An 18,142-nucleotide genomic window follows, 5' to 3' on the forward strand; every position below is an offset into this window, starting at 1 on the left:
TCAATTATAATATCAATCGTGCGAAAATCTTTTTTCGGATCTCACGTCATTTATTCTGTACCTAATACCTATATCTTATTTGATACATTTTCGAGATGCGTACCGCATGAACAACATGCATAATGACTTAATGACGCATCTTTGTGTTTTCGCGGTCGGTTTTCGCGATCAATTTTTCGAGAAATTTATCATTATTAATTTTCTAATTTTGTCTACATTATAAATTATAATTTTTCGCGGGATATAATTGAGATATTCATATAACGCAATATTCATAGAATTAACAGTTCTCTTGGCACATTTGCTGCGTCAAAGGAATATACCGGTGTGTCGCTGAGCACACTTGTACGGCCATAAACACGTAAGGAATTAGTAATTTCTTTTTTAACGTACTGTTAAAATCGGATTATTAATCTATACGGATTTATTAACTTGAAATAAAGCATACAAAGTAAATTATATATTAAAAATAATATGGATAACACACACACACACACATATATGTATATGTGATTATTCATATATTTATATATATTCTATTATTTTTCATGATGATTGCAAAGTATAATCCATAGCAATCTGTAGTTAAAATTTCTAAAATGTATAGGGTGATATACATTAAGTTTAAGTAAGAATTTTAATTTTAGGCAATGTATATAGCAATCTGTATTTTAAATTTATAAAATGTAGAGGTATATGTATTTTAAATTTCGACACTCCAGAAGCATATATATTTTAATTTTCTCTTGTATGTGTTCTCTCTCTCTCTCTCTCTCTCTCTCTCTCTCTCTCTCTCTCTCTAAATCCAAGCGCTTAAGGCTGTTTCACATTCGAGATGCATAAAGTCTACAGATTTCAGAGAGGCGAATCGACGGGACAGATTCGTGATACGTCTCATGGAAACGCTTATCCCAAGGCGCACCTGTTACGCGCACGCCTCTGACCCGTCTAGCAATACCATCGTTCATGTTTCAACCAAATAAGGCGAAGGGTGGAACAAGTATCCCACCATATCCCACCACGTGAGTGTGGGTGCGTGTGCGTGCGTTTATTGTGTGCGTGTGTGCGCGCGCGTGTGTGTGTGTTGACTGTGTTGTGTGTGTGTGTGTGTGTGTGTGTGTGTGTACGGGAGGTGGTGTCGCGCGAGCTATCACACGTAGCACGTAGGCTTGCCGTGGACGTCGCGCATCCTCACGTCACACACCACACCGGATCCCCCTCGCTCGGTTTCGCTGTTTAAATATCGCTGGGCGCGCAGAGTCACAGGGTGCACACCGGCGAGATGTCGTACGAAACGAGTAAGTCGCGGTGCGAGAAAAAAAGGTGTCACGCGTATGTACCTTTCGCCGAATACCGTACCGATTTCGAAGCCGCGCGAGGTGGTGTTCCTCTCTCCTCTCGCGTTTTCCGGTTTGCTTATCGCGCCGGTCGGATCGCGAGGCGTCGCGACGCGCCGGGACGACGGAAGAAGGTTTCCCCTCCGCGATTTCCTTCGCGTCCCTCGCTGCTCCGCGCGTTTATTTCTCGTCTACTTCTCGCTCCTCTCGCCCGAATACGAAGCGTTGTCACACATGTGCCGTGTGTGACACGATACGCCGGACACACGGTTGATGTCAGTGCGCATATACAGGGTGCTCGGAAGTTATTGGCGTTCTCACTCCGAGGATTCGCTCTAGGCGGATTTGGAGTAGATGGGTGTTCGGTTAATGTCGAGGAATAATAAGTTTATTGCTTAATCTTGAACGATTTTTATTTTATCTTCAATTTTTGAATCTTTGTTACAAAGATTTTTCGTATCGAAAATAAAGGAAAGTTGATTCCCTAATTGAATTTTTGTGAAAAATAAAGTAAGAATGTGTCAAGACTTTTGATACACCCTGTACATATACACGCATAGTCACAAGTAAAAAAAAAAAAGATGATTCACAAATACTAAATCAAGGTTTAATTAGACCTTAGATAAGATTCACTCGACATTGTCCTCTTATCGGGTTGAAGTAAGATATAAAAATAGAAAAATGGAAAAATATTTTGCAGTAGTTGATTATATATATATATAATGTAGATATTAAATATATACACAAAAAGTGTTATTTAATAAAATAAAGAATTTTTCGTTTTTTTTTTTATTTATTAAAATAAATGTTTGTGTAAAAAGAAGGAGGGAAAGAGAAGAAAGAGATTATTATTGAGGCTAATGTATATTACTTTTAAAATAATTTTTTTTTGCAAATTGTGTTATTAATGCGCTTATAAATTTCTTTTACAATATCACCTCTGGAACTATAGCACGATGGAGAATAAACTGTAGCTTGTTAGCGCTCAAAATAATTTGAAATATTAGCAGCTGGATCCGTGCCAATGTATCAAGGAAGAGTATTTTGGTTCCAGCACCTGGATGTGTTATGCGTTGTTTCGTGATATTTGATCTCTTCTGCGCTTGTATGACAATATTTTCCCGATAAACTTGATCATTTTTACTCATTATTTAATATATATATATATATATATATTGCGCAAAATATATAATATAAATAAATAATACCGCAAATAATATACACAATTTTTATATATAATTGTTTATATATAAATAATATAGAATATAAAATAATAACTCTTGATGTTATTAAAATGACGATATTGACAAACTTTATCTATTGTGATTTTTAGAGAATCTGTAATTTAAATTACGTCTATATTTTAATATTATAATATATATTAGTATGGGATAATGCTATTAATATTCAGATAATTGGATATTTAGAATATTAATTGACTGTCCAATTATTTAACGTATTATTTGAATATCCAGTATATATTTAAAGATGTTTCCAGATAATTTCCTCTACTGTTTCTTTATTTTACAATTTCTGGTTTTTTATATTATAGAATATATATTTGCTGCATTACCGAGAACCCAAAGGGGACAACCTCTTGTACTGGGTGGCGATCCCAAAGGAAAGAACTTTTTATATACCAATGGTAACAGTGTCATCATTAGAAATATTGACGTGAGTTTCTATACTACAATAAATGCTTACTATTATCCAATAAGGACATTCTAATTTGCGTCTCTCTGAACATTGCAGAATCCAGCAATCGCAGACGTTTATACAGAACATTCTTGCCCCGTGAATGTTGCCAAATATTCTCCTAGCGGTTTTTATATAGCTTCGGGAGGTATGTCGTATTTTATTTGTAATATTTATACATTACAAAGATCTTTAATTACTTGAAGATTGTATGTATACAACTCTTACGCGGAAATTATCATAAAAATACCGTAATAATAATATGGTGCATATTTGTTACTCGTAATTTTTTATTACGCGTTATCATTTTTTTATCCAAAGCTTTGTGATACATAAGATGTTTCACAACAACCAAACTCGTTTTTCAACTTATTCCTTTCTATATTTAATCTTGATGTATGAAGAAACTAATGGAGGATTTTATTTCAGATCAGTCGGGTAAAGTACGTATTTGGGATACAGTTAATAAGGAGCATATATTAAAAAATGAATTTCACCCTATTGGTGGACCCATTAAAGACATCGCTTGGTCACCGGATAGTCAGCGCATGGTCGTGGTCGGAGAAGGAAGAGAAAGGTATACTTTGCTCAATAGAATGCTAAAGAAGATATGCCATTGAAGAGAAGGACCAAGATAGACCAAAGAAGTAATATTAACGTGTTAATAATTGGTCTTTCGAGCAGATTTGGGCACGTCTTTATGGCAGAAACAGGGACGTCGGTGGGCGAGATCTCTGGTCAAAGTAAATCTATCAACTCGTGCGACTTTAGACCAGCTAGACCATTCAGATTAATAACTGGAAGTGAAGATAATACTATCGGTATATTCGAAGGCCCTCCATTCAAATTCAAGTATGTATATGCACAAAACTCAGTCTATATTCCGTGTTAAGGAATTCTAATTCTTCACGTGACTCATTACATATTTTATCTTAGGATGACAAAGCAAGAGCATACTCGTTTCGTTCAAACCGTACGTTATTCGCCTGACGGAAATCTGTTTGCTTCCGGTGGATTCGACGGGAAAGTATTTATATATAACGGAACAACCTCTGATTTTGTTGGGGAAGTAGGATCCCCTGCACATCAAGGTGGAGTCTACGGAGTATGTATCTAACTTCGATGTAATGCAATGTGACATAAGAATATGACAAATTATTTATAATAAATGTAATCAAACAATGCATTTTTATATTTACAGGTTGCATGGAAGCCCGATGGTAAACAGTTATTAACTGCCTCCGGAGATAAAACTTGTAAGCTGTGGGACGTAGAAACACGTTCTTTAATTACCGAGTTCAACATGGGAACGACGGTCGACGATCAACAAGTTTGTAACTTGTATAATCAGTTTAAAAGATATACGGAGGCAATAAATCAAAATAATTCGTGTATTTTCAGGTGAGCTGTCTATGGCAAGGAAATCATTTATTATCCGTGTCACTTAGCGGCTTCATCAACTATCTTGACGTCGACAATCCTCAGAAGCCTATAAAGATAATAAAAGTAATCCTTCTATTGATCTCTTTCGAAGTTCGAATTGATGAACTGCTCTTAATATTCTTTTCAATATATCAATTTTGATTTAATATTCTCTCTTCAGGGTCATAATAAACCAATAACGGTGCTAACATTAAGTCCTGATAGAAGTACGATTTACACCGGTTCTCACGATGGCTACATCACCGATTGGAATGCGGAGACAGGGGAAAATGATCGTGTACAAGGGCACGGTCACGGTAATCAAATTAACGGGATGAAGGCCACGGGTAACTTGCTCTATACTGCCGGTATCGACGATACTTTAAGGTCGATCGATATTGCGACAAATGCGTACGCGGAGACCAGTGTGGTGAAATTGGATTCGCAACCACGAGGTCTGGATATATATAACGATGTAGTTGTTGTGGCCTCAGTTCGACAGGTAGGTCAAATATTCACAAAGGTTCACATTCTCGATTTCACAGATTTATCTAACGAATCCTAACAAAATATTTAGCAAGCTTGAAATTAATTCAGTGTTGTAAACATAGAAAAAATATTGTTTTATACTATTACTTGCTAAATATATTCGAAAATGCGATAAGCATCTTTGTGGACACTTTGCACGTGTAAATTTCACATAACAACGATGTTATATTGGTAATTGCGCTTTGCAGATCGCAGTTACACAGGATGGTAAAAAGCTGTCAAGTCTATCGATCAATTACGAACCATCGTGCGTGTCAATTAATCAAGAAACCGGCGACGTAGCTATTGGATCTACATCTGATAACAAAGTTTGTCTCTTTTATTTATATATTATACGAAAAACGTAAAAATTTGTTCATGCTATTATTAATCTTTGTACAATTTACACGTAGGTATATATTTACGAGTTTTCGGATACTACATTAACTCAAAAGACTGAACTAGAACACCTGGGCCCAGTTACGGATGCCTCATATAGTCCCGATAATAAATATTTAGTTGCCTGTGATGCAAACAGAAAAGTTATACTGTATGCCGTACCAGAATACAAGGTAATATACTTTATATAAAGGACAATTTAAAATAATTTAGATTCAACTGTGCACAGCTAAAAATGTAGCTATAAGTTTTGTACGATTGTGTATCTGTGCGTGTTATATATATGCTATCAGTAATATTGCGATAGAAATACTATAAATATAGTAAGAATAGCAATAACACTCCAGACTCTTAAAATTTCCAAATAGATTCATATTTTTTGTTTTTAACGTCATAATTCAATATGGTTGTAATAAAAAGTCAATAATCGTAACAGATAATTCTACTTATGTAGAGAACCACGCTTATATTTCTTTACTAAATTTAATTGTGATGCACTATAATATGTTGGCAATATTTGCAATGTAGTAATTAAGCATAAAGTAATCATGCTTTTTTTAATGAATTAATCGCTATTAATGGCTTGTTATTGTGCTTATTGGATTAACACAGAGGGTGAGTAGCATATAAATGGAACTAAATATTTGTATACTCATACAAATATAGTTTAAAAAGAACATGATTTTAAAGACATAATCTAAAAGATATTGATTTAATTTGCAGCTTGCGCATAATAGAGAATGGGGCTTCCACAATGCAAGAGTAAACTCTGTCGCGTGGTCTCCAAATTCTGACATGGTTGCGAGCGGTAGTCTTGACACGACTATCATCATCTGGAGTGTGACAAATCCAGCAAAACATACCATCATCAAAAGTAAGCGTAGCAAATTCCCATTTGTAAACGGATTGCAATCAACAAACATTCACGTGTTTTAGATGCTCATCCTCAGAGTCAAATAACGCGCTTGGTCTGGCTGGATGAGGAAACCTTAATCTCTGTCGGACAGGACTGCAATACTAAAATATGGCGTATAGAAAAGATATAATTAACTTTTGGAAGAATTTATTGCCACGTCTAAGGAAACTCAATTTTGGAGGCATTTTATTTATTTCGTAGTCTACGAATATTGTATATTATTTTTTAATACAATTCTTGATATATGATTAAAAAATTATATTGCAATCTCTTTTGCACCTTTTTTATCGACTTTATTAGTAGAATAATTCACATCCCATATAACTAAAACCGCAGTTCTCGCGCTGCAGCTTTATTTTTGCACATATGTAGAGATATTGCCTTTGCACTAAGAATCACACGACTTATCTAATTTGTTTTTATTAAAACGATGTAACAATAACAAGAAAGCGATAACAATTCGAACATTAAAGGTCTTCAGGAACATGATCACACTTTACTTTGTACACTTAACGAAGATGTTATGACTTGTCTTATCATTAATCAGTCCAGTGCTGCTTTTAAAAATTCAACTATGTTCGTAATCTATCATTCATAGGTAGGCATGTTCATTCTATGAACTTTGTCGCTAAATTATTCTCTAATTCAACATATCTAGAACAACGCTCTATTATTTTTATAATATTTTAAATACATTTAACAAAATATCTTTTTGTCTCAATCTCTTTTTCTTTCTCTTTCCGTAATTTAACGAAAAATTTAAATTTTTAATAGAAAGGTATCCTAGCGAGGGTTATGATGTCTATATAGATTATAAACACAAATGTCTATATCGAATAGTAGTGACTTTATCATCATATTGATGATTTTGACGTATTATACCGTGGACGTTTTTGAGAAGAAGCTACCGGGTGCCTGTAGGACACGTGTTTCCTAAGAGCGTCTCGCGATCGCGATACATGCGAACACGATGTGCAGCTGTACGAGCTATTGCTATGCGTCTCCATGTGTACTCGCAAGTTGTACTGATTACTCAATTGTTTACCACAGATAAGACAAGTGACACTGGATTTGTTGTAAGTCTGGGAAGTTCTATTGGGTGCAGACGCCGTAAGCAACTTGAAACTCGCGTCCCACACGGCTGGCGGTGGTTTTACATCTTCTATAGGGGTAACTTGATCCTCCACGATCGACGCTGCCTCATCCGCTATATTCTCTGAGTAGCCTCTATCGATATACTTATTAGCAGATGCGTTAACAGGAACAGACGTTTTCTCCCTTTGGTTTAGCTTCGCATTTATGGAGTAATATGGCTTCGTCTTAACGCAATACGGTATACTTTCTTGATCGTTGCTAGGCTCGTAATCCTCTAAGTTATCCATTACTTTAGGCAAGGGTACTGATACCGATTCTGATGATCCAGTAGCCGTTATATTGTCTTTCGACTCCGTCTTTATTATCTCTTCGTTCGATAGTCTTTCCTGAGGATGCACTACTGACGATTGCACATACAAGCCGTTATCCTGTCTCGAATTTTTCTGAAATAAAAAGACATGCATAATCATGTAAATTACATTAAATAATTATATTTTTTCCACTAAAAACACCATTAAAGACAACCATTTTAGAAAAAAAAATGATCTAAAAGTGTATTAACTATGCGGCGTCATACTCTTTACTGCCTATGCATTTATATTAAAAGTATGTTAGAGGTTTTACAATAATATTAAATAAAATATATCATACTATTATATATATATATAAAGATTTATACAAGAATGCGAATTGCTTTTGATAATTGCAGCAAACGTATTCTCTAACTTTTGCAGAGTACGGTATTGATGACATACAACGATGAATGTATCCTTCAAAATTCAAGAACACAAGCTAAAAAACATATTCTATATATATATTATACAACAGGTTATGCATTGCGCGTTAATGATCTATTTAAAATAGATATTAGGATAATTACTTAAGGATATTTAGCATGATAATTTTTAAAACAATTAATAAATTTTGTTCTTTCAGTTTATATTAATACTTCTACAAATATATATTTGTTAAACAATAATAAGTATTCCTAACAAAATAATTAATTTTATATAAAAAATATTTAGTCAAGTTATTACTAAATTCTAACTGTTTAGCACATAAAAATCCAAGATCGTTGACTATATCTGAAATCTTTTTACAAAACTTATTTATTTTTAAGTTTTCATCCGTTCCTTTTTTTCTTTTTTTTTCCTTTAGCTAATAACGTCTTTAGAATTTGACAAATTAGTGCTAAACGTTTGTTATCATCACACTTGACTAAACTGTTAAGCATTATTGTACTGCAAAAAAAAAACATAAGTGTTGTATAAAATCGCCGTTCTAACTTCGGTAATATATAGTTTTAGTAATTTAGAGATTCATGGAAGAAGCTATTTTAGATATACCTGTAAAGTCATTCTATGGGGTAAGGTTCCATGGGATGCATCCACTTGCATTTAGTTGCAACACACACAACGATCTTGATCTCGTGGATATCGTTTTTATTCATTATCGTTCCTTCGATGCATGTACGAACATAATATGTGTGTAGCGGTATAATTCCTTCGTGAAGTACTTCTTGAGGAACGACAGTGAATGTGTTTAAGTAACCTGAACAAAACAACACGATCAGGATAATATAAAAAGATTAAGTGAGGAACAAGCGAACATGAATTTTTACTTCGTTCTCCGTTCTGCTGAATAAATACGAAAGAAATTGATTAATCTACGATCTTTGTAAAAGTATATTTGCGACAGTATTGCGGCAATTCTGTAATTCTTTTAGGTACATTGGTATCAGACATGCATGTTACCAGGATAGCATTTACAATAATATATATAATATACTGTAGTACATAGAATTTATATCACGATTTACAGATAAGACAAATTCTATTTAATAGATTTGCTTACAACTCTAATAAATGCTTACAACACATACTGCTATCGCATATTAGATTATATCTTTAATATGCAATGTGTTATAGTTTAGAAAAATTGGAAAATAATATAGTGACATATTCCATTAAGAAGCAATATTATTTATGAGCTATTGAGAGAGAGAGAGTATATAGATACTATTAATTAAATATTACAATGCATAAACAGTTGTATATCAATGTTAATGAAAAAAAAGGGAGAAACAATGTGAAAGGAAAATGCATTGTTGTTTAATATGGTGCAACTTATTAATAAAAAAAAAAGATTGCATAAATTTCGCACGACTATATATTACATACTGGCTATATTGCTGAACGCGTATCAACAATACAGTTATTTTGTGCAAATTTGCAACAGATATATTTGTGAAGGATAAAATGTTTAATATCTATCTGTAAGGAATAGTAAGAACTATTAAGAGGAATCATATTTTTATGTAACGGCGCTTAAGAAACACATGCTTTGTTATAAGCAATCAAAAATTTTCATTTGAGAACAAGCGTATTAAAAAGATTAAATATTATTCATGCTAATTACCTTAAGTACTAAAAAAAAAAACACACCAGTAATATAATAAGAAAATTGCAGTTTTTATTTCTGAATTATAGCGTAGTATAATCATTATATATTTATCAATATTATCTACTTCTTATGCATAATTAGCGAGCCTGCAAGTATACTCGACCTGACCAAATAATAATAATGAAAGTCATACTTCCATGATTTGTATGTCTCAAATACAAATCAATTACTATTTCATTTTGGAAATTAATACAAAAAATGAAAATTGGTACACAATATGCAACTAGAATAAATAATTATGTCATTACTTTAGATATTATTATTTGTTTCGCAATTAGGTATAAAAGCAAAGAATTAGATGTACAACAATTTTCATAAACTGTTTTATATGACGCCAGAAGTGCCGATATAAAAAAATAAATTACAGGCAAAAAATGAAGAGGTACAATACATTCAGAAATACACAATATAAATACAGAGAGTATTATATAATTCTTTTTTTACACATAAACTTTTTTAATACTTCAAAATGGCTCCTATATTTTTTAACGTTACTTAACAATACAAAAAACACTCACCCCAGCCATATCAGCTAATCCACAAATGTGCAATGTGTCAGCCATAGCTAAAAGTGCGGGTAATTGCTCTTGATAAATATTCACTTCTCCATTATACATAAACTTGACCAGAGCGCACAGATTTGCGTATTCCATGCCTGGTAGCACAATGACCGGATGTTGCAAGGAGTTCAAGTCCTAAAAATTCATTCGTAAAGTTCTTATCTGATTCTTAGTAGAAGTTTAAGCTACGATTTGATCACGATACATATTTGTGATGCAATAATGACTTGAAATAATTTAAAAAAACATAACGTTTAGACAATTTAAACGATAAAATTAACAATCCTGAATATTTCCATTCTTGCACTGTTAGATGTTTCTACTTGTAAAAAAAAGAAGCACAGAGAGAGAGAGAGAGAGAGAGAGAGAGAGAGAGAGAGAGAGAAGTAACGAAAATAATATAAATATTTAATATTAATATAAGATAATATTTAGAATTCATTGAAAAAAATGTTTAAGAAATTCACACGTCTGTTATATCGTTAACAGATCGATATGTTATTCGTTTGCATAACATAATCGAGAGAGACACTTTTTATTCATATATACCTTAAAGAGTTCTTTAAAATAATAACTACAAGCCGAGAGTATGATTCTGTGAGCATGAATGTGTCTGCCGCCGGCGCTGAGCGTAACGTCTGTCAGGTGACCTCCATCCAGCAACTTTGGAAGCGAGCTCAAGAGAGTATTTTGAAAATTGTGCCATCGCAAACAGAACTGTTGACCTTCCATATCGCTACCTGCTGTAGAAAGAAAAGGATTCTATTAAAACTTTCGCGTTTCACAAGGGAGGAAAGTTGATCCAGGATTGAGTCTCAATGACTGCATAAAAAGAGAAAGGAACAGAGTGCCAGCTCACAGCAAAATATATGCAATTGAGCTTTAAGAGACATGTATTAATTTTCACGGTTGTACAAAATTGTTCTTTCGCGGAGGAGGCATCGCGGTGAAAAAGATACCTCGTCGCACGATATATTCAGTGCGATATCAGTCTGTGCTTTATTCACACGCGCCCAACGACATTAAACATCGCCCGCGTAATCAGGGCAACGCAACAATTCGACCCTCTCGCTGTACGGGGTGAAAGGTTAAAACGTTACGAGAGCCGCGAAACTGCAGGGTGCGAAAGGGGATTGTTCTCCGCTCGATTCGCGAGAGAATGGGAAATCCGAATCTACGTCGCGGGATCGCGAGATTGCGACGTAAGGGAGGCAGAGAGGTGGCGCCAGGCTGAGAGACACCGAGGGACACAATACTATTTATTTAATCAGGCTCTGGGCAGGTTCCAGCCAAATCTATTATTGTACTCAGGTATGGCTGGAAGAAAAGGACGGCACGGCCGTTCGCGACGTGCCCGCGACCCGCGACGGTAGCCTCGGACGTCGTTATGTCGATCCGCGTCGGAAGATCAGCGGGAGGATCGAGAGCCCTTACCTCGTGAAAAATCGCTCGTCCGCCGCAAACGACCGTTCTCAGCGCGACACTGCTCCACTCACTTCACTGCTCTGACCTGACTGCTCCACTCACTCCACTGCTCCTCTCTGACTCTCTGACTCTCATCTGGCGAGCGCCGCATAATCGCGATTGGCGCGGACCGCGCGGCAATGCGGGCGATGAGAGAAGCCTCTGGTGTGACCGACAAGGCGGTTCCAGCCATCTGTCGACGTCGACTGGAAACGAATTCACCGCAGTTTGACGCTTTTTTCGACCATTTTTTGAAGGCAGGCTATAGCTTTGACCTCTCTGTCCGTAATATCTAATTTCTTTTTTCCGAGTACCCGGGAAAATATTTTTTTATATACAGGGAGTCCCGTAAAGATCGTAAAACGTTTAAGAATAAATTCCTGAGATTATTTTAAGACAAAAATCTTAATACAGAAATATTGAAACTACAATAGTTTTTGGATTAGAGGCACCAAACTCCGATTAACTTTAATCGTTGATTAGTCCATTGGAAATAACCAATCGCATTCGTCAATCTATTTCAAATGCGATTGGTCATTTCCAATGGACTAATCACTAATCAACGATTAATAAGTTAATTAATCGGAGCTTGGTCGAAGTGGCCCTTAAAGTTAACGAATTAGATCACCTAAAATTCGCGCGCAAATAACAAAAAAAATCATTAAAAAATAACTTGTTCTTTTACAAAAAGTAAAATTATGATTAGATCATACAATTAATAGTGTCTAAATACGTATAATTTTATATATAATTATATTTTACAATTATTACATTTGCATATATATTATATGGGTAATTTTTCTCATTTCCTCAAAGTTCACTCTCTTCGTGAAAAAAAATTTTTCTTTTAATTATTTTTTAATTCTTATATTATTTTTCTTGTATATGTATATGCAAATAGAGATATATTATACAAAAGAGAAAAATATATATATATGGACATGTTTTATGTATAATTTATATATTGAAAAAAATTTTTCCCGAGTATTAAACGACGAATAACTCAGAGAAATTTCCAAATAAAAATTTACCATCCCTAATCCTTTTTTCCCGTATTTAAACGATAAAAAAGATTTGATAAATTCTATCCGTGTTAACGAATTGCTACAAGGATTGCTTGATAAGTTAATCGCCGATTAACTTAATCAGTGTTCAAATCGGCAAAAGATGCTTGCGAAATTTTGAACTGTATAATTCATTATGTCTCTAATCTAATCTTTCTTTCAATCCATTGGAGCAACAAAAGATTATAATTCCATCCACGCAAAAACAAACAGTAAAGATATTGCTTGATAAGTTACTCTGATTAATTAATCGGAATTTTTAGTCTGAAGTCTGAATCGTTCCAAAATCGTCCCTTCGTAGTTACGTCATGCTGCATTTCTTTGCATGCAAAGTGAAATGTATGGCTGAAAGCTGAACTAGCTATATGCCTTATCCTGTTATAGAAGTTATATTTCTCTATAATGCAACATATGAAATGAGATATGGAGCATTAGGTAAGATAGTTATTAAATTTTTGTATATATTATATTTTTTATTACTTATTTTATTTACTTTACATATTTATTCTTTATAGTTTTAAAAAACTTAATCAACCATTATTTATAAATAATTTAATATATTATGCTGTTCAATGTGTAGAAATTTTCTTCAGCAAAAAAAATTTGTATGACTAATTTAAGAAGATAATAAAGCAACGTACACATAAAGCATTTAAAGTTTATTCATATACGAGTGCAGGAACAAATTTTTGAGAGTTATCTTTTTCTGTTATTAGTTCGTATTAGAATCCTCGTATAGTAGATGGCGTAGTAATCGTAGTATTCTGATAAGAATGTATTCTGATAAGTAGAGACACGGTAAAGCGTCTCGCGCCAAGTTCTGAATGTATAATACATGGACGCAGTATGACGGAGTGACGATAACAGGAGCATTACAAGACTGTCGGACTGACTGATTATAGGATATCTCCTTTTGTTAATTAAAATAATATCAGGTAATATTATATTTATAATGGACAATTAATTACTAAAACAATATTTACATGTATATTAAATAACTAAAAGCACATTATCTTATATGTTTTACTTTTATAATAGTATTTATCAAGTATAGAAATTTGATTAACATAAGCATATCATTTATTTATGACTGATTGATTGTGTATTAAATAAATTGCTCCTTTTTTTGCAGATATATAATAAAAATTCTTTTAAACTTGTTGACGTAACACCTTTAATTTATTGAGTAAAGGACAAGCATTTGTAACACATTATGCATTGGGTCAAGATCTCATGTATTTTGTGCTTGTTTGGATGTTTTAAAGACTTTCGGCCTTCTGAATCGTTTATAACCGATTATTTGACTGGGTGGAAAAATTTTACAGCCAGTGAAGTTAGTTCAATGAAGTGATTAAATAGATATGAACGCGCGTTTAATTTTTTAAATGATATTGAGAACACATATATTGATCTTTCAGGTGAATCACGAGATCTATCCTGTGACTACATATAGTTACTTATCGACATTAATACTTGTGTTTCTGATCACAGATTTTATTAGATATAAACCTATCATAATACTCTGTGGTCTTTCTGGTAGTATAACTTTTCTTCTAATAATACTCGGGAAGATCGTGCTGGTTTTACAGATTGCTAAATTCTTTTTCGGCTTGTTTATGTCTGCCGAGGTGGCTTATTATACTTACATTTATGCTAAGGTAGATAAAAAGCATTATCAAGAAGTCACAAGTCACACTAAAGCAGCCTCTTTATTTGGGCGCAGCATATCTGGTGTTGTAGCACAGTTAACAGCTTCCTTCGATTTGTTAAACTATCATCAACTGAATTATTTAACTCTTTCAGGTACGTAAAATAAGTAGGTTCAAAATATAAATTACATGTATAAATTTTAAATATTTATTATGATATATTTAAGTTTGCATAAAATTTTATAGATGAAAATTTTATATAGATAATTTGTATGAACTATAAACAATTAAAATCGTTCAATGAGGAAAGATTTTTATTTAATTTTATACATGTAACATTTATAAACATTCATATATAATATAAAACATATTATACTTATTATACTCTTATTTTTTATACTATATTATTTTACATATTGTAATATATTTACGGGCTATAATTTTCAGCCATTGGCACTGCGACAGTCTGGTCACTCTTCTTGCCTCCTGTAGGTCAGTCAATTTATTTCCATCGCGTTGACGTTTCCAATAATGAAGAGATTTCATCTACCACTGTACAACCGGCGATCGATCAATTGCAACAGCTGAGTAATTCACGAAAATCGTCCGACAAAAATAGCAAAATGAAGCCAAACACATTGCCTCATAAGATAAAGAATGCGTATGCGCTGCTGTGGAAACACTTTGTGCTAGCCTACACTAATTATTGTGTGATCAAATGGTCGGCTTGGTGGGCTTTGTCTACCTGCGGTTATCTTTTGGTCGCCACCTATTCGCAATTGCTTTGGCAAACTGCGGTGAAGCCGGGTGATAGGATTTATAATGGCGCTGTGGATTTTGCATACGCGATCGTAGGTAAGGGAAAAACACTCTTGATATAATCTTTATTTAAATTAAAATCGACACATATATGAGATTGGAGAGTGAAGGATAAAAGTATGAAACGCGCCATCTCAATTAGTCAAAACGCAGTGACAAAGTTTGAGCGATAAAATTTAATAACAAGACAATCTCTTGTTTATGTACATATACAAGACAGGAATTACAAGACGGGAATGTCCTAATCCTTATTTTGGATTTTTTCAAATTATAATGTAAATCAAACGAATTAAGTAAACGTATAATAAATGTTATAAATTTTAATTAAGATTAGATAGAAGACATAAAAAAATTGCAAATTATGCGAAAATATATGTAAAAAGATTTTAATGATAAAATAACACTGAAATAAGTACGCGCACACAAGATAGGAATAACGTAAGATAAATAACTTATTACTGATGAAACGAAGACAATTTGTACATGGTTACAAAACACGGAGGAGTGCAGTAAGACATAATTATTCAAAGTATGCGTAAACGGACACCAGTCTATCTACGTATATGCTCGCGTATCGATCGCGGTATAATCATTACGTTCGATATACACGAAGAAGATACACTAACGAACTGGTATCTCTGCTTACGCATACTCGTTCTCCGTGCTTCGTAACAATGTATACGAGTCTGTAACTGTCTTTCTGACTGCCTTAAGTATTTTTATTTTATTTTTATTTATTTTTTGTTTATGAACTAAAATGAATTGGTCTGAATTTTTTTAGGGATGAATATCTTGTACATACGTCTGCGAAATACGCATCAATATACTTGCTAAAAAATAAACAAAGAATATAATTATAATAGTTTTATTTAAAAGCAGAAAATTGATATAAAAGTACAAGGGATATATAAGCATGTGAACCTTTTACTAAATTACTCAACATGAATTTGCATCGATCTATAAGGATATATAGTTAGAGAAATGTTTAAAGTAATCAAATTATAGTAATATCTGTAGATATTATGTAATCTTAAAATCAAGAAACATAATTGTGCTGAAGCATAATGATGTAAGTTACATTATATCCATTATCATTATAGGTTATTAATTTATTAATTGTTTATTGTCTTGTGCAACTAACCTTGATTTTCTAATCGTTTTTAACTTATCTTCAAGATAAGCTTACAGGCGAATAGTATTAATTTGTCTTAATAACCTCGATAGATATTTCCTTCAATCTATTATACTTACAGATAAAACATTTTATCAAAATTATCAATCTATTTAAATATTTTGATAGAGAATATAACAGATTTAAAAATGAGCAAATAAAATAATTATAATTGCTTTATTCAAAAGCAGATAATTGATATAAAAAGTACAAGGGATGTATAACAAGATAACAATTAAATAATAAGATCAAAGAACGCACAATTAAAAAAAAAACTAATTAAATTAAATTATATACATTAGGTAAACTTCTGAACAGTAATTTTTTACAAAACTTTTTTTATCAGGTGCAATAAGCGTATTTTCTGTAGGAAAGATACGGTTCAACTGGGTTCGATTCGGAGACATAATCTGTTCTGTATTTGCATTCTTAGAAGGATCTATATTATTGGCATCTTCTTACAGTTATAACATTTGGCTCTTATACGCCGGCTATATCATATTCGGTGTAATTTACCACACCATGGTCACTGTCGCAAGGTGAATTTCTTAATTAATACAATTAATATCAAAGGATTTATAACAAAAATGACTCTCGTTAAAGAGTACTTCTAAGAGAAAGAAAAAACAGATAAATTTTTTACTAAAATGTTGATATAACAAGTTTTATACATATACAATACATACGGTATATATGAATTTATGTATGTTCTCATTTTGAAAAATTATATGACAATAATTACGTGATGAAATAAAACAATGACTTAAATAATCGTTATCTTTCATATTTTATTATTAAAACAAATTTTCTATGCTGTGTGTGGGGTATGAACTTTACGGTATCTGTCGAAAGTTGAAATAATTTCTTTATAAAATTGCGCATAAGGGAAGAAAAAATGGGATAGTTTGTTTTTGCTTGTTTATAGCTTTGAAGTCGCTAAATGTATATCTGAGGATAGTCACGGCTTAATATTCGGCGTAAATATATTTCTCGCATTATTAATGCAAAGCCTGCTGACGTTTATAGTCGTCAATACGATTATGTTGGATATTAGACAGCAGGTAAGAATTATATGCCGATAATGCATCAAATTTGTATATTTCCCAATAATATTAGTCTTCGCTTTTTAGTTCTACGTTTACGGCGGTTATTTTATGGTCTTGGGTATGATATTCATTGTGCTGAGCATAATCAATGTTCTGCGATATCGCTGGAACATGAATCGCATTCAACTGCGAATGAGATAAACTTTTCATTCTACAGTATATACCAATATAAAACGGATTAAATAAACTTTTATTAAATTCAACAAAATCCGTTATGCAAACTATTTTAAATCAAAATTATAAACTAATTATAAATTGGAAATTGTTTTATTTTTCAGCAGTACATCTCAATGTTGAATTAAACGAATTTTTTATTGTCTAATTGTAGCAACTTTTATTGAAATTAATAAAGTTTTGGAGAGAACCGATTGCATCTGTTATTATATTTATTAAGAAATATGTATTTTTTACAATAATTTTTATAAGAGATTAATTAATGTAAGTGATAGGCATA

The 18,142-nt window shown here is 32.8% G+C and overlaps 3 protein-coding genes across 8 annotated transcripts; 2 read left to right on the forward strand and 1 right to left on the reverse strand.

Annotated features, from left to right (window-relative positions):
* Positions 1–1,092: 1,092 nt before the first annotated feature.
* On the forward strand, positions 1,093–6,568 carry Flr (actin-interacting protein 1 flr). The gene is made up of 13 exons (XM_077415218.1): positions 1,093–1,298; positions 2,890–3,011; positions 3,090–3,180; positions 3,462–3,609; positions 3,717–3,884; positions 3,969–4,137; positions 4,234–4,362; positions 4,434–4,538; positions 4,636–4,956; positions 5,192–5,311; positions 5,396–5,554; positions 6,105–6,255; positions 6,318–6,568. The coding sequence occupies exons 1-13, from the start codon at positions 1,283–1,285 to the stop codon at positions 6,425–6,427; spliced, it is 1,809 nt and encodes a 602-aa protein (XP_077271344.1). The 5' UTR covers positions 1,093–1,282; the 3' UTR covers positions 6,428–6,568.
* Positions 6,569–6,780: 212 nt separating this feature from the next.
* On the reverse strand, positions 6,781–12,123 carry LOC143902376 (uncharacterized). 4 transcript variants are annotated; one of them, XM_077415222.1, is made up of 4 exons: positions 11,912–12,123; positions 10,965–11,158; positions 10,374–10,550; positions 6,781–7,835 (listed from the first exon to the last, which is right to left on the reverse strand). In XM_077415222.1, the coding sequence occupies exons 2-4, from the start codon at positions 11,145–11,147 to the stop codon at positions 7,152–7,154; spliced, it is 1,044 nt and encodes a 347-aa protein (XP_077271348.1). In that variant the 5' UTR covers positions 11,148–11,158; positions 11,912–12,123; the 3' UTR covers positions 6,781–7,151. The 4 variants fall into 4 exon arrangements, with proteins under 4 accessions (XP_077271348.1, XP_077271346.1, XP_077271345.1 ...); XM_077415220.1 differs by having other exon boundaries at positions 10,965–11,151; positions 11,850–12,123; XM_077415219.1 differs by having other exon boundaries at positions 11,850–12,120.
* A 769-nt stretch (positions 12,124–12,892) lies between these two features.
* Positions 12,893–18,009, forward strand: LOC143902361 (thiamine transporter 1-like). Of its 3 annotated transcripts, none has more exons than XM_077415191.1 (8): positions 12,893–13,378; positions 13,735–13,878; positions 14,076–14,276; positions 14,362–14,746; positions 15,040–15,447; positions 16,929–17,121; positions 17,508–17,643; positions 17,713–18,009. In XM_077415191.1, the coding sequence occupies exons 3-8, from the start codon at positions 14,157–14,159 to the stop codon at positions 17,827–17,829; spliced, it is 1,359 nt and encodes a 452-aa protein (XP_077271317.1). In that variant the 5' UTR covers positions 12,893–13,378; positions 13,735–13,878; positions 14,076–14,156; the 3' UTR covers positions 17,830–18,009. The 3 variants fall into 3 exon arrangements, with proteins under 3 accessions (XP_077271317.1, XP_077271318.1, XP_077271316.1); XM_077415192.1 differs by lacking the exon at positions 12,893–13,378 and having other exon boundaries at positions 13,601–13,878; positions 14,362–14,479; positions 14,606–14,746; XM_077415190.1 differs by lacking the exon at positions 12,893–13,378 and having other exon boundaries at positions 13,601–13,878.
* The last annotated feature ends 133 nt before the right edge of the window (positions 18,010–18,142 follow it).

The sequence above is a fragment of the Temnothorax americanus genome, unplaced genomic scaffold (assembly GCF_048541705.1).
Source record: "Temnothorax americanus isolate GAGA-0224 unplaced genomic scaffold, ASM4854170v1 Scaffold4, whole genome shotgun sequence".
Taxonomy (NCBI): Eukaryota; Metazoa; Arthropoda; class Insecta; order Hymenoptera; family Formicidae; genus Temnothorax; species Temnothorax americanus.